Raw genomic sequence first — 15,000 nt, forward strand, 5'->3', positions numbered from 1 at the left:
CCCAGGTAGGCCCGAGGGGGAGGGGGAGGGGGAGGTTAGGGCCGAGGGGGAGGGGGAGGTTAGGGCCGAGGGGGAGGGAGGGAGGGTGATCGGGATCCTCATCGCCCAGGTAGGCCGAGGGGGAGGGGGAGGGGGAGGTTAGGGCCGAGGGGGAGGGGGAGGTTAGGCCCGAGGGGGAGGGAGAGGGGGAGGTTAGGGCCGAGGGGGGAGGTGGAGGTTAGGCCCGAGGGGGAGGGGGAGAGGGGGGAGGGGAGAGTGATCGGGATCCTCATCGCCCAGGTAGGCCCGAGGGGGAGGGGGAGGGGGAGGGGAGAGTGATCGGGATCCTCATCGCCCAGGTAGGCCCGAGGGGTGGGGAGAGGGGGGAGGGGAGAGGTGATCGGGATCCTCATCGCCCAGGTAGGCCCGAGGGGGAGGGGGAGGGGGAGGTTAGGGCCGAGGGGGAGGTGGAGGTTAGGCCCGAGGGGGAGGGGGAGAGGGGGGAGGGGAGAGTGATCGGGATCCTCATCGCCCAGGTAGGCCCGAGGGGTGGGGAGAGGGGGGAGGGGAGAGTGATCGGGATCCTCATCGCCCAGGTAGGCCCGAGGGGGAGGGGGAGGGGGAGGTTAGGGCCGAGGGGGAGGTGGAGGTTAGGCCCGAGGGGGAGGGGGAGAGGGGGGAGGGGAGAGTGATCGGGATCCTCATCGCCCAGGTAGGCCCGAGGGGTGGGGAGAGGGGGGAGGGGAGAGTGATCGGGATCCTCATCGCCCAGGTAGGCCCGAGGGGTGGGGGAGGGGGAGGTTAGGGCCGAGGGGGAGGGGGAGGGGGAGGTTAGGGCCGAGGGGGAGGTGGAGAGGGGGAGGGAGGGAGGGTGATCGGGATCCTCATCGCCCAGGTAGGCCCGAGGGGGAGGGGGAGGGGGAGGTTCCCAGGGCCGAGGGGGAGGGGGAGGTTAGGGCCGAGGGGGAGGGAGAGGGGGAGGTTAGGGCCGAGGGGGAGGGAGAGGGGGGAGGGGAGAGTGATCGGGATCCTCATCGCCCAGGTAGGCCCGAGGGGGAGGGGGAGGGGGAGGTTAGGGCCGAGGGGGAGGGAGAGGGGGGAGGGGGAGGGGGAGGGGGAGGGGGAGGTTAGGGCCGAGGGGGAGGGAGAGGGGGGAGGGGAGAGTGATCGGGATCCTCATCGCCCAGGTAGGCCCGAGGGGGAGGGAGAGGGGGGAGGTTAGGCCCGAGGTGGAGGGGGAGGTTAGGCCCGAGGGGGAGGGGGAGGTTAGGCCCGAGGGGGAGGGAGGGAGGGTGATCGGGATCCTCATCACCCAGGTAGGCCCGAGGGGTGGGGAGAGGGGGAGGTTAGGCCCGAGGGGGAGGGGGAGGTTAGGCCCGAGGGGGAGGGAGGGAGGGTGATCGGGATCCTCATCGCCCAGGTAGGCCCGAGGGGGGAGTGGAGGAGGAGGTTAGGCCCGAGGGGGAGGGGGAGGGGGAGGTTAGGCCCGAGGGGGTGGGGAGAGGGGGGAGGGGAGAGTGATCGGGATCCTCATCGCCCAGGTAGGCCCGAGGGGTGGGGAGAGGGGGAGGTTAGGCCCGAGGGGGAGGGAGGGAGGGGGAGGGGAGAGTGATCGGGATCCTCATCGCCCAGGTAGGCCCGAGGGGTGGGGAGAGGGGGAGGTTAGGCCCGAGGGGGAGGGGGAGGTTAGGCCCGAGGGGGAGGGGGAGGTTAGGCCCGAGGGGGAGGGAGGGAGGGTGATCGGGATCCTCATCGCCCAGGTAGGCCCGAGGGGGGAGTGGAGGAGGAGGTTAGGCCCGAGGGGGAGGGGGAGGGGGAGGTTAGGCCCGAGGGGGGTGGGGAGAGGGGGGAGGGGAGAGTGATCGGGATCCTCATCGCCCAGGTAGGCCCGAGGGGTGGGGGAGAGGGGGAGGTTAGGCCCGAGGGGGAGGGAGGGAGGGGGGAGGGGAGAGTGATCGGGATCCTCATCGCCCAGGTAGGCCCGAGGGGTGGGGAGAGGGGGAGGTTAGGCCCGAGGGGGAGGGGGAGGTTAGGCCCGAGGGGGAGGGGGAGGTTAGGCCCGAGGGGGAGGGAGGGAGGGTGATCGGGATCCTCATCGCCCAGGTAGGCCCGAGGGGTGGGGAGAGGGGGAGGTTAGGGCCCGAGGGGGAGGGGGAGGTTAGGCCCCGAGGGGGAGGGGGGAGGGTGATCGGGATCCTCATCGCCCAGGTAGGCCCGAGGGGTGGGGAGAGGGGGGAGGTTAGGCCTGAGGGGGAGGTGGAGGTTAGGCCCGAGGGGTGGGGAGAGGGGGGAGGTTAGGCCCGAGGGGTGGGGAGAGGGGGAGGTTAGGCCCGAGGGGGAGGGGGAGAGGGGGAGGTTAGACCCGAGGGGGAGGGGGAGAGGGTGATCGGGATCCTCATTGCCCAGGTAGGCCCAAGGGGGAGGGAAGGGAGGTTAGGCCTGAGGGGGAGGTGGAGGTTAGGCCCGAGGGGTGGGGAGAGGGGGGAGGTTAGGCCCGAGGGGTGGGGAGGGGGGAGGTTAGGCCTGAGGGGGAGGTGGAGGTTAGGCCCGAGGGGTGGGGAGAGGGGGAGGTTAGGCCCGAGGGGTGGGGAGAGGGGGAGGTTAGGCCCGAGGGGGAGGGGGAGAGGGGGAGGTTAGGCCCGAGGGGGAGGGGGAGAGGGTGATCGGGATCCTCATCGCCCAGGTAGGCCCGAGGGGTGGGGAGAGGGGGGAGGTTAGGCCCGAGGGGGAGGGAGGGAGGGTGATCGGGATCCTCATCGCCCAGGTAGGCCCGAGGGGGAGGGGGGGGGGGAGGTTAGGCCCGAGGGGGAGGGGGAGGTTAGGCCCGAGGGGGGGGGAGGGGAGAGTGATCGGGATCCTCATCGCCCAGGCAGGCCCGAGGGGGAGGGAGAGGGGGAGGTTAGGCCCGAGGGGGAGGGGAGGTTAGGCCCGAGGGGGAGGGGGAGGTTAGGCCCGAGGGTGGGGGAGGGGAGAGTGATCGGGATCCTCATCGCCCAGGCAGGCCCGAGGGGGAGGGAGAGGGGGAGGTTAGGCCCGAGGGGGAGGGGGAGGTTAGGCCCGAGGGGGAGGGGGAGGTTAGGCCCGAGGGGGAGGGGGAGGTTAGGCCCGAGGGGGGAGTGGAGGGAGGAAAGGTGATCGGGATCCTCATCGCCCAGGTAGGCCCGAGTGGGAGGGGGGGGAGGGAGAGGGAGGGCGATCGGGAGCCTCATCACCCAGGTAGGCCCGAGGGGGGAGTGGAGGGGGAGGTTAGGCCCGAGGCAGAGCGGTGGAGGGGAGGGGTAGGTTAGGCCCGAGGAGGGGAGGGGGAGGTTAGGCCCGGGGCAGGGCGGGGGAGGGGAGGGGGAGGTTAGGCCCGAGGAGGGGAGGGGGAGGGGAGGGGGAGGTTAGGCCCGGGGCAGGGCGGGGGAGGGGAGGGGGAGGTTAGGCCCGAGGAGGGGAGGGGGAGGTCAGGCCTGAGGCAGGGCGGGGGAGGGGAGGGGAGGGGGAGGTTAGGCCCGAGGAGGGGAGGGGGAGGGGAGGGGGAGGTTAGGCCCGAGGAGGGGAGGGGGAGGTCAGGCCTGAGGCAGGGCGGGGGAGGGGAGGGGGGAGAGAGGAGGGAACAGGCCCCAGAGCCTGGCCCTGAGTTTGTGTCTGGGTCTCGCACACTGAGTCTAACCCCCGTCTCTCCCTCAGATTTTCGGGCTCCAGGCCCTGCTGGGAACAGCCAATCTGTGGCCGCTGCTGCTGGGATTCACGGCCTTCCCGTCGCTGGTCCAGTGCGGCCTGCTGCTCTGCTGCCCCAAGAGCCCCCGGTTCCTGCTCATCAACTGCAACGAGGAGGAAGAGGCCCGGACCAGTGAGTAGGGGGAGGGGGACAGTGGGAGGGGGAGGGGGGAAGGGGGAGAGGGGGAGGGGGGAGGGGGAGAGGGACGGGGAGAGAGGGGAGTGGGGAGTGGGAGAGAGGAGGGGGAGGGGGAGAGAGGAGGGGAGGGGGAGAGAGGAGGGGGAGGGGGAGAGAGGAGGGGGAGGGGGAGAGAGGGAGGAGGGGAGGAGGAGAGGGGGAGAGGGGAGAGGGAGGGGCAGAGTGAGAGAGGGGAGAAAGGGAGAGGGAGAGAGTGGGGGGGAGGGGGAGAGGGGGGGACGGGGAGAGAAGGAGAGGGACTGAGGGAGGGGAAGAGAGAGGGGAGGGGAGTGAGGAGGGGGAGGGGGAGAGAGGGGAGAGGGAGGAGGGGAGGAGGAGAGGGGGGAGAGGAGGGGGAGGGAGGAGAGGGGAGAGGGGAGAGGTGGGGGAGGGGGAGAGAGAGAGGTAGGGGGCGAGGGGGAGAGAGGGAGTGAAGGGGAGGGGAGAGTGAGAGAGGGGGAGGGGAGAGAGGGAGTGAGGGGGAGGGGGAGAGTGAGCGAGGGGAAGGGGGAGAGGTGGGGGCGGGGGAGAGAGTGGGGGGGAGCGTGAGAGAGGAGGGGGGAGGGGAGGGGAGGGGGGAGGGAGCAGGGGAGGGGGAGGGGCCTGGGGAGGGGAGTGGGGGGGGATGGCGAGCGAGGGGGAGGGAGATAGAGGGAGAACAGAGGGCGCGGGGGGGGGGAGGAGAGAGGGTGAGGTAGAGCGAAGGAGAGTGTGAGAGAGGGGGTTGGAGTGAGTGCGAGGGGGAGGGAGTGTGAGGGAGGGGGATGGGGGGAGGGAGATTGAGAGGGGGTGGAGATAGAGGGGGAGGGAGTGTGGGGGAGGGGGTGGAGATAGAGGGGGAGGAGAGGGGAGGGAGTGTGAGGGAGGGGGATGGGGGGGTGGAGATAGAGGGGGAGGGAGTGTGAGGGAGGGGGATGGGGGGAGGGAGATAGAGGGTGAGGGAGGGGGTGGAGACAGAGGGGGAGGAGAGGGGAGGGAGTGTGAGGGAGGGGGATGGGGGGGTGGAGATAGAGGGGGAGGAGAGGGGAGGGAGTGTGAGGGAGGGGGATGGGGGGAGGGAGATAGAGGGGGAGGGAGTGTGAGGGAGGGGGTGGAGATAGAGGGGGAGGAGAGGGGAGGGAGTGTGAGGGAGGGGGATGGGGGAGGGAGATAGAGGGGGAGGGAGTGTGAGGGAGGGGGTGGAGATAGAGGGGAGGAGAGGGGAGGGAGTGTGAGGGAGGGGGATGGGGGGGTGGAGATAGAGGGGGAGGAGGGGAGGGAGTGTGAGGGAGGGGGATGGGGGAGGGAGATAGAGGGGGAGGGAGTGTGAGGGAGGGGGTGGAGATAGAGGGGAGGAGAGGGGAGGGAGTGTGAGGGAGGGGGATGGGGGGTGGAGATAGAGGGGGAGGAGAGGGGAGGGAGTGTGAGGGAGGGGGATGGAGGGGTGGAGATAGAGGGGGAGGAGAGGGGAGGGAGTGTGAGGGAGCGGGATGGAGGGGTGGAGATAGAGGGGGAGGAGAGGGGAGGGAGTATGAGGGAGGGGGATGGGGGGGGTGGAGATAGAGGGGGAGGGAGTGTGAGGGAGGGGGTGGAGATAGAGGGGGAGGGAGTGTGAGGGAGGGGATGAGCTGAGTGAGAGGTGTGTGTGTGTTGGGATCGGCCCTTCTCGTTAATCGCTGAACGTTAACAGGCAGATACAACCAACAATACAGGAAGCAAGTGGTACGTTGGCCTTGATTACAGGAGGATTTGAGGATCAGGGTAGGGACGTGTTATATCGGGCCCTGGTTGAGACCACACCTGGAGTACTGAGCACAGTTCTGGCCTCCTTGCCCAAGGAAGGATGTACCAGCCACAGAGGGAGTGCAGCGAAGGTTCACCAGACTGATTCCTGGGACCGGGGGCGGGCGGGGGTTGCCCCGATGACGAGAGATTGAGCAGAATGGGCCGATATTCTCCAGAGGTTCGAAGAATGAGCGGTGATCTCGCTGAAACAGACACAGTCCTGCCCCGGGGATCGACAGGGTAGATACGGGGAGGGTGTTTTACCCCCCCCCCCTGTCCCGGCCCCGGGGGGCTGGGGGAATCGAGAACCAGGGGGGGTCACACAGTCTCGGGGTCAGGGGTCGGCCGTTGAGGACGGATATGAGGAGGAATTTCTTCTCTCAGAGGTGGGGGGGGTGTATCTCTGGAATTCTCTGCCCCCGAGGGCCATGGGGGGGGCTCCGTCGTTGACTATATTCAGGACCGGGGGTCGCTCGGTTTTAGGAGACGAAGGGAATGGCGGGACATGGGCAGGAAGTTCGAAGGTCAGCCGTGATCTGATTGGATGGAGGGGCCGGCTCGAGGGGCCGAATGGCCGAGACCCGTTGCTGTTTCTGGTGTTTCTGAGGGTTTTCTCTCTCTCTCGCTCTCTCCCTCTCTCTGCTCTCCGCCAGTTCTGCAGAAGCTGTGGGGCGTGACGGATGTGGACAAGGACATCCAGGAGATGAAGGAGGAAAGCCGGAAGATGTCCTTGGAGAAGCGCGTCACCATCGCCGAGCTCTTTCGCTCGCCCATCTATCGCCAGCCGCTCATCATCTCCGTGGTCATTCACCTCTCCCAGCAGTTCTCCGGCATCAACGCGGTGAGCGATGTCGCCGGGAGGGAGCGAGGTTGGGGGAGGGGCGGGGGGGGAGAGAGGGAGCGTTTCCCCTCACTGTCCAATCCCTACACCTGGGGGGGGGGCGGTCCTGAGCCCCGCTCGCTGCAACCCAGTCTCAGAGAGTTACAGCGGGCAAGGCGGCCCCTCGTGTCCGCCTGGAGCCGGCCGGCCAAGAGCCATCCCGGCCCAATCCCACTGTCGGTGCACTGCCAACTGTGGGGAGGGTTTCTGCCTTTCGGACAGTGAGTTCCGTCCCAGACCCTGCCCCAGACCCCCACTGCCCTCTGGGTGAAGAAATCTCCGCTCAAACCTCCTCCCCAATTACTTTCAATCCACGGCCCCCTGGTTGTTGACCCCTCTGCCCAGGGAAACAGGTCCGTCCTATCCATTCCATCCAGGCCCCCGCGTCATTTTATACACCTCAATCAGGTCTCCCCTCAGCCTCCTCTGTTCCAAAGCAAACAGACCCCAGCCTCTCCAATCTTTCCTCATCGCTAAAATTCTCCAGTCCCGGCAACATCCTGGTAAATCTCCTCTGTACCCTCTCCAGTGCAACATCCTGGTAAATCTCCTCTGTACCCTCTCCAGTGCAACATCCTGGTAAATCTCCTCTGTACCCTCTCCAGTGCAACATCCTGGTAAATCTCCTCTGTACCCTCTCCAGTGCAACATCCTGGTAAATCTCCTCTGTACCCTCTCCAGTGCAACATCCTGGTAAATCTCCTCTGTACCCTCTCCAGTGCAACATCCTGGTAAATCTCCTCTGCACCCTCTCCAGTGCAACATCCTGGTAAATCTCCCCTGCACCCTCTCCAGTGCAACATCCTGGTAAATCTCCTCTGTACCCTCTCCAGTGCAACATCCTGGTAAATCTCCTCTGTACCCTCTCCAGTGCAACATCCTGGTAAATCTCCTCTGTACCCTCTCCAGTGCAACATCCTGGTAAATCTCCTCTGTACCCTCTCCAGTGCAACATCCTGGTAAATCTCCTCTGCACCCTCTCCAGTGCAACATCCTGGTAAATCTCCTCTGTACCCTCTCCAGTGCAACATCCTGGTAAATCTCCTCTGCACCCTCTCCAGTGCTACATCCTGGTAAATCTCCCCTGCACCCTCTCCAGTGCGACATCCTGGTAAATCTCCTCTGTACCCTCTCCAGTGCAACATCCTGGTAAATCTCCTCTGCACCCTCTCCAGTGCAACATCCTGGTAAATCTCCTCTGTACCCTCTCCAGTGCAACATCCTGGTAAATCTCCTCTGTACCCTCTCCAGTGCAACATCCTGGTAAATCTCCCCTGCACCCTCTCCAGTGCAACATCCTGGTAAATCTCCTCTGTACCCTCTCCAGTGCAACATCCTGGTAAATCTCCTCTGTACCCTCTCCAGTGCAACATCCTGGTAAATCTCCCCTGCACCCTCTCCAGTGCAACATCCTGGTAAATCTCCTCTGTACCCTCTCCAGTGCAACATCCTGGTAAATCTCCTCTGCACCCTCTCCAGTGCAACATCCTGGTAAATCTCCTCTGTACCCTCTCCAGTGCAACATCCTGGTAAATCTCCTCTGCACCCTCTCCAGTGCAACATCCTGGTAAATCTCCCCTGCACCCTCTCCAGTGCAACATCCTGGTAAATCTCCTCTGTACCCTCTCCAGTGCAACATCCTGGTAAATCTCCTCTGCACCCTCTCCAGTGCAACATCCTGGTAAATCTCCTCTGTACCCTCTCCAGTGCAACATCCTGGTAAATCTCCCCTGCACCCTCTCCAGTGCAACATCCTGGTAAATCTCCTCTGTACCCTCTCCAGTGCAACATCCTGGTAAATCTCCTCTGCACCCTCTCCAGTGCAACATCCTGGTAAATCTCCTCTGTACCCTCTCCAGTGCAACATCCTGGTAAATCTCCTCTGTACCCTCTCCAGTGCAACATCCTGGTAAGTCTCCTCTGTACTCTCTCCAGTGCAACATCCTGGTAAATCTCCTCTGTACCCTCTCCAGTGCAACATCCTGGTAAATCTCCTCTGTACCCTCTCCAGTGCAACATCCTGGTAAATCTCCTCTGTACCCTCTCCATTGCAACATCCTGGTAAATCTCCTCTGTACCCTCTCCAGTGCAACATCCCGGTAAATCTCCTCTGTACCCTCTCCAGTGCAACATCCTGGTAAGTCTCCTCTGTACCCTCTCCAGTGCAACATCCTGGTAAATCTCCTCTGTACCCTCTCCAGTGCAACATCCTGGTAAATCTCCTCTGTACCCTCTCCAGTGCAACATCCTGGTAAATCTCCTCTGCACCCTCTCCAGTGCAACATCCTGGTAAATCTCCTCTGTACACTCTCCAGTGCAACATCCTGGTAAATCTCCTCTGTACCCTCTCCAGTGCAACATCCTGATAAATCTCCTCTGTACCCTCTCTAGTACAACATCCTGGTAAATCTCCTCTGTACCCTCTGCAGTGCAACATCCTGGTAAATCTCCTCTGTACCCTCTCTAGTGCAACATCCTGGTAAATCTCCTCTGTACCCTCTCTAGTACAGTCACATCTTTCCTGTAATGCGGTGACCAGAACTGCACGCAGTACTCCAGCTGTGGTCTAACCAGTGTTTTACACAGTTCAAGCATAACCTCCCTGCTCTTGTATTCTATGCCTCGGCCAATAAAGGCAACTGTCCCGTATGCCTTCTTAACCACCTTATCCACCTGGCCTGCTCCCTTCAGGGATCTGTGGACCTGCCCTCCCAGGCCCCTCTGTTCCTCTACACCTCTCCGTGTCCGACCATTTAACGTGTATTCCCTCGCCTTGTCAGCCCTCCCCAAATGCATTCCCTCACACTTGTGTGGATCAAACTGCATTTGCCCCTGCTCTGCCCACCTGACCAGTTCATCGATATCTTCCTGCAGCCCGCAGGTTTCTTCTTCAACCACACAGACGATTTTTGTATCATCTGCGAACGTCGTAATCATACCCCTTACATTCAAGTCTAGATCATTGATGTATACCACAAAAAGCAAGGGACCCAGCAGTGAGCCCTGCGGAACCCCACTGGAAACATCCTTCCAGTCACAAAAACATCCATCAACCGTTACCCTCTGCTTCCTGCCTCTGAGACATGTTTGGATCCAACTTGCCACTTAGCCCTGGATCTCATGAGCTTTTACCTTCATCACCAGTCTGCCATGTGGGACCTTATCAAAAGCTTTGCTAAAATCCATGTACACTACATCGTACACACTGCCCTCATCGACCCTCTTGTTACCTCCTCAAAAAATTCAATCTGGTTAGTCAGGCACGAACTTCCCTTCACAAATCTGTGCTGACTGTCCTCGATTAATCCAAATGAAGATTTATCCTGTCCCTCCAGTCGTATTCCCAGCACCGAGGTTAGGCTGACTGGCCTGTAATTCCTCGGTCTATCCCTTTCTCCTTTTCAAACAAAGGTACCACATTAGCTCCAGTCCTCCAGTCCTCTGGCACCACACCTGTAACCTGAGAGGATTGGTCGGAGCCTCTGCTATTTCCTCTCTCGCTTCCTTTAACAGCCTGAGATACATTTCATCCGGGCCTGGGGATAAACGTTCACGGGGGTTGGGGGTAATATATTAGCATGTACACAGGATTGACTAACTAACAGAACACAGAGAGTCGGGATAAATGGTTCATTCTCGGGTTGGCTATCAGTGACCAGGGATCAGTGCTGGGGCCCCAGCTATTTACAATCTATATTAACGACTTGGAAGAGAGGACCAAGTGTAATGTAACCAAGTTTGCCGACAACACAAAGATGGGAGGAAAAGCAATGTGTGAGGAGGACACAAAAAAATCTGCAAAAGGACATAGACCGGGCTAAGTGAGTGGGCAAAAATTTGGCCGATGGAGTATAATGTCGGAAAGTGTGAGGTCATGCACTTTGGCAGAAAAAAAAATCGCAGAGCAAGTTATTATTGAAACGGAGAAAGATTGCAAAGTGCGGCAGTACAGCGGGACCTGGGGGTTACTTGTACATGAAACACAAAAGGTTAGTCTGCGGGTACAGCAAGTGATCAGGAAGGGCCAATGGTATCTTGGCCTTTATTGCAAAAGGTGGATGGGGTATAAAAGCAGGGAAGTCTTGCTCCAGTTACACAGGGTATTGGTGAGACCACACCTGGAGTATTGTGTTCAGTTTTGGTCTCCTAACCTGAGGAAGGACATTCTTGCTATTGAGGGAGTGCAGCGAAGGTTCACCAGACTGATTCCCGGGATGGCGGGACTGACCTAGCAAGAAAGACTGGATCGACTGGGCTTGTATTCACTGGAGTTTAGAAGGATGTGCGGGGATCTCATAGAAACATATAAAATTCTGACGGGACTGGACAGGTTAGATGCAGGAAGAATGTTCCCGATGTTGGGGAAGTCCAGAACCAGGGGGGTCACACAGTCTAAGGATAAGGGGTAAGCCATTTAGGACCGAGATGAGGAGAAACTTCTTCACCCAGAGAGAGGTGAACCTGTGGAATTCTCTACCGCAGAGAGTTGTTGGGGCCAGTTCACTAAATATATTCAAGAGGGAGTTAGATGTGGGGCTTACGGCTAAAGGGATCAAGGGGTACGGAGAGAAAGCAGGAAAGGGGTACTGAGGGGAATGATCAGCCATGATCTTATTGAATGGTGGTGCAGGCTCGAAGGGCCGAATGGCCTACTCCTGCACCTATTGTCTGTGTTTCTATACCTTTCACACTAATTCTATCCCAGTTAATATTGGGGTAGTTGAAATCCCCAACTATTACTGCTCTATAATTCTTGTACACACCTCAACGCTGTCTCCGCAAGATCCTGCAAATCCCCCGGGAGGACAGACGCACCAACGTTAGCGTCCTCAACCAGGCCAAACATCCCCAGCATCGAAGCACTGACCCACACTCGACCAACTCCGCTGGGCAGGGCCACATTGTCCGCATGTCCCCCAGAGACACGAGACTCCCCAAAGCGAGCGCTCGACTCGGAACTCCTTCATGGGCAAAACGAGCCAAAGGTGGGGCAGAGGGAACGTTACAAGGGATACACCCCTCCCCTGATAAAGTGCAACATCCCCCACCCACACCTGGGAGTCCCTGGGCCCAAAGACCAGTCCGCCCTCAGTGGAGGGAGTGCATCCGGGAGGGGCACTGAGCACCTCGAGTCTCGTCGCCAATTGCGTGCAGAAACCAAGCGCAGGCAGCGGAAGGAGCGTGCGGCAAACCAGTCCCACCCTCCCCTTCCCTCAACGTCTATCTGTCCCACCCTCCCCTTCCCTCAACGTCTATCTGTCCCACCCTCCCCTTCCCTCAACGTCTCTCTGTCCCACCCTCCACTTCCCTCAACGTCTATCTGTCCCGCCCTCCCCTTCCCTCAACATCTATCTGTCCCACCCTCCCCTTCCCTCAACGTCTATCTGTCCCACCCTCCCCTTCCCTCAACGTCTATCTGTCCCACCCTCCCCTTCCCTCAACATCTATCTGTCCCACCCTCCCCTTCCCTCAACCACTGTCTGTCCCACCCTCCCCTTCCCTCAACGTCTATCTGTCCCTACCTCCCCTTCCCTCAACGTCTATCTGTCCCACCCTCCCCTTCCCTCAACGTCTATCTGTCCCACCCTCCCCTTCCCTCAACGTCTATCTGTCCCTCCCTCCCCTTCTCTCAACATCTATCTGTCCCACCCTCCCCTTCCCTCAACGTCTATCTGTCCCTCCCTCCCCTTCTCTCAACATCTATCTGTCCCACCCTCCCCTTCCCTCAACGTCAATCTGTCCCACCCTCCCCTTCCCTCAACGCCTCTCTGTCCCACCCTCCCCTTCCCTCAACGTCTATCTGTCCCTCCCTCCCCTTCCCTCAACATCTATCTGTCCCACCCTCCCCCTTCCCTCAACGTCTATCTGCCCCACCCTCCCCTTCCCTTAACGTTATCTGTCCCACCCTCCCCCTTCCCTCAACGTCTATCTGTCCCACCCTCCCCCTTCCCTCAACGTCTATCTGTCCCACCCTCCCCTTCCCTCAACATCTATCTGTCCCACCCTCCCCTTCCCTCAACCACTGTCTGTCCCACCCTCCCCTTCCCTCAACGCCTCTCTGTCCCACCCTCCCCTTCCCTCAACGTCTATCTGTCCCTCCCTCCCCTTCCCTCAACGTCTATCTGTCCCACCCTTCCCTTCCCTCAACGTCTATCTGTCCCACCCTCCCCTTCCCTCAACGTCTATCTGTCCCTCCCTCCCCTTCCCTCAACGTCTATCTGTCCCACCCTGCCCTTCCCTCAACGTCTATCTGTCCCACCCTCCCCTTCCCTCAACGTCTATCTGTCCCTCCCACCCCTTCCCTCAACATCTATCTGTCCCACTCTCCCCTTCCCTCAACGTCTATCTGTCCCACCCTCCCCTTCCCTCAACGCCTCTCTGTCCCACCCTCCCACTTCCCTCAACGTCTATCTGTCCCTCCCTCCCCTTCCCTCAACGTCTATCTGTCCCACCCTCCCCTTCCCTCAACGTCAATCTGTCCCACCCTCCCCTTCCCTCAACGTCTATCTGTCCCACCCTCCCCTTCCCTCAACATCTATCTGTCCCACCCTCCCCTTCCCTCAACATCTATCTGTCCCTCCCTCCCCTTCCCTCAACGTCTATCTGTCCCACCCTCCCCTTCCCTCAACGTCTATCTGTCCCACCCTCCCCTTCCCTCAACGTCTATCTGCCCCACCCTCCCCTTCCCTCAACGTCTATCTGTCCCACCCTCCCCTTCCCTCAACGTCTATCTGTCCCATCCTCCCCTTCCCTCAACGTCTATCTGTCCCACCCTCCCCTTCCCTCAACATCTATCTGTCCCACCCTCCCCTTCCCTCAACGTCTATCTGTCCCACCCTCCCCTTCCCTCAACGTCTATCTGTCCCACCCTCCCCCTTCCCTCAACGTCTATCTGTCCCACCCTCCCCCTTCCCTCAATGTCTATCTGTCTCACCCTCCCCTTCCCTCAATGTCTATCTGTCCCACCCTCCCCCTTCCCTCAACGTCTATCTGTCCCACCATCCCCTTCCCTCAATGTCTATCTGTCCCACCCTCCCCCTTCCCTCAACGTTTATCTGTCCCACCCTCCCCTTCCCTCAACGTCTATCTGTCCCTCCCTCCCCTTCCCTCAACGTCAATCTGTCCCACCCTCCCCTTCCCTCAACATCTATCTGTCCCACCTTCCCCTTCCCTCAACGTCTATCTGTCCCACCTTCCCCTTCCCTCAACGTCTATCTGTCCCACCCTCCACTTCGCTCAACGTCTATCTGTCCCACCCTCCCCCTTCCCTCAACGTCTATCTGTCCCACCCTCCCCTTCCCTCAACGTCTATCTGTCCCACCCTCCCCTTCCCTCAACGTCTATCTGTCCCACCCTCCCCTTCCCTCAACGTCTATCTGTCCCACCCTCCCCTTCCCTCAACATCTATCTGTCCCACCCTCCCCTTCCCTCAACGTCTATCTGTCCCACCCTCCCCTTCCCTCAACGTCTATCTGTCCCACCCTCCCCTTCCCTCAACGTCTATCTGTCCCACCCTCCCCTTCCCTCAACGTCTATCTGTCCCACCCTCCCCTTCCCTCAACGTCTATCTGTCCCATCCTCCCCCTTCCCTCAACGTCTCTCTGTCCCACCCTCCCCCCTTCCCTCATCGTCTCTCTGTCCCACCCTCCCCTTCCCTCAACGTCTATCTGTCCCACCCTCCCCCTTCCCTCAATGTCTATCTGTCCCACCCTCCCCCCTTCCCTCATCGTCTCTCTGTCCCACCCTCCCCCCTTCCCTCATCGTCTCTCTGTCCCACCCTCCCCTTCCCTCAACGTCTCTCTGTCCCACCCTCCCCCCTTCCCTCATCGTCTCTCTGTCCCACCCTCCCCTTCCCTCAACGTCTATCTGTCCCACCCTCCCCTTCCCTCAACGTCTCTCTGTCCTACCCTCCCCCCTTCCCTCATCGTCTCTCTGTCCCACCCTCCCCTTCCCTCAACGTCTATCTGTCCCACCCTCCCCCTTCCCTCAACGTCTCTCTGTCCCACCCTCCCCCCTTCCCTCATCGTCTCTCTGTCCCACCCTCCCCTTCCCTCAACGTCTATCTGTCCCACCCTCCCCCTTCCCTCAATGTCTATCTGTCCCACCCTCCCCTTCCCTCAACGTCTATGCGTCCCACCCTCCCCCTTCCCTCAACGTCTATCTGTCCCTCCCTCCCCTTCCCTCAACGTCTATCTATCCCACCTGTGACAGGGACTGTGGCTCCCGTATTGGGCTGTTCAGCCACCGAAGGACTCGTGTTCAGAGTGGGAAGCCAGTCTCCCTCGCTTGCGAGGGACTGCCGATGGTGAATTCTTGCTGGGCTGAGAAATGTGCCCACATCTTCCCTCTTCAGTCTCCCTGGGATTGTTCGGGGGGGGTCTACGCTACACTCCCTGACGTGCGAGCGGCCCTTTGATGTTGCCATTCCTCGGGGTGAGGTACGATCCCTGTCCTGGGCGGCGGGGGGGGCGGTGTGTGGGATGAAGGGTGAATGCTG

General features: G+C 61.0%; 1 protein-coding gene across 1 annotated transcript in view; it reads left to right on the forward strand.

Annotated features, from left to right (window-relative positions):
* Nucleotides 1–3,082: 3,082 nt before the first annotated feature.
* Nucleotides 3,083–15,000, forward strand: part of LOC139241422 (solute carrier family 2, facilitated glucose transporter member 1-like) — a gene marked incomplete at its 5' end in the record, with an annotated part of 22,988 nt that continues 11,070 nt past the window's right edge. The window contains 3 exons of the mRNA XM_070869983.1: nt 3,083–3,134; nt 3,652–3,814; nt 6,277–6,464. Coding sequence (XP_070726084.1) covers nt 3,083–3,134; nt 3,652–3,814; nt 6,277–6,464 — 403 coding nt within the window. The remainder of the gene's footprint in view (nt 3,135–3,651; nt 3,815–6,276; nt 6,465–15,000) is intronic.

The sequence above is a fragment of the Pristiophorus japonicus genome, unplaced genomic scaffold (assembly GCF_044704955.1).
Source record: "Pristiophorus japonicus isolate sPriJap1 unplaced genomic scaffold, sPriJap1.hap1 HAP1_SCAFFOLD_1069, whole genome shotgun sequence".
NCBI lineage: Eukaryota > Metazoa > Chordata > Chondrichthyes > Pristiophoridae > Pristiophorus > Pristiophorus japonicus.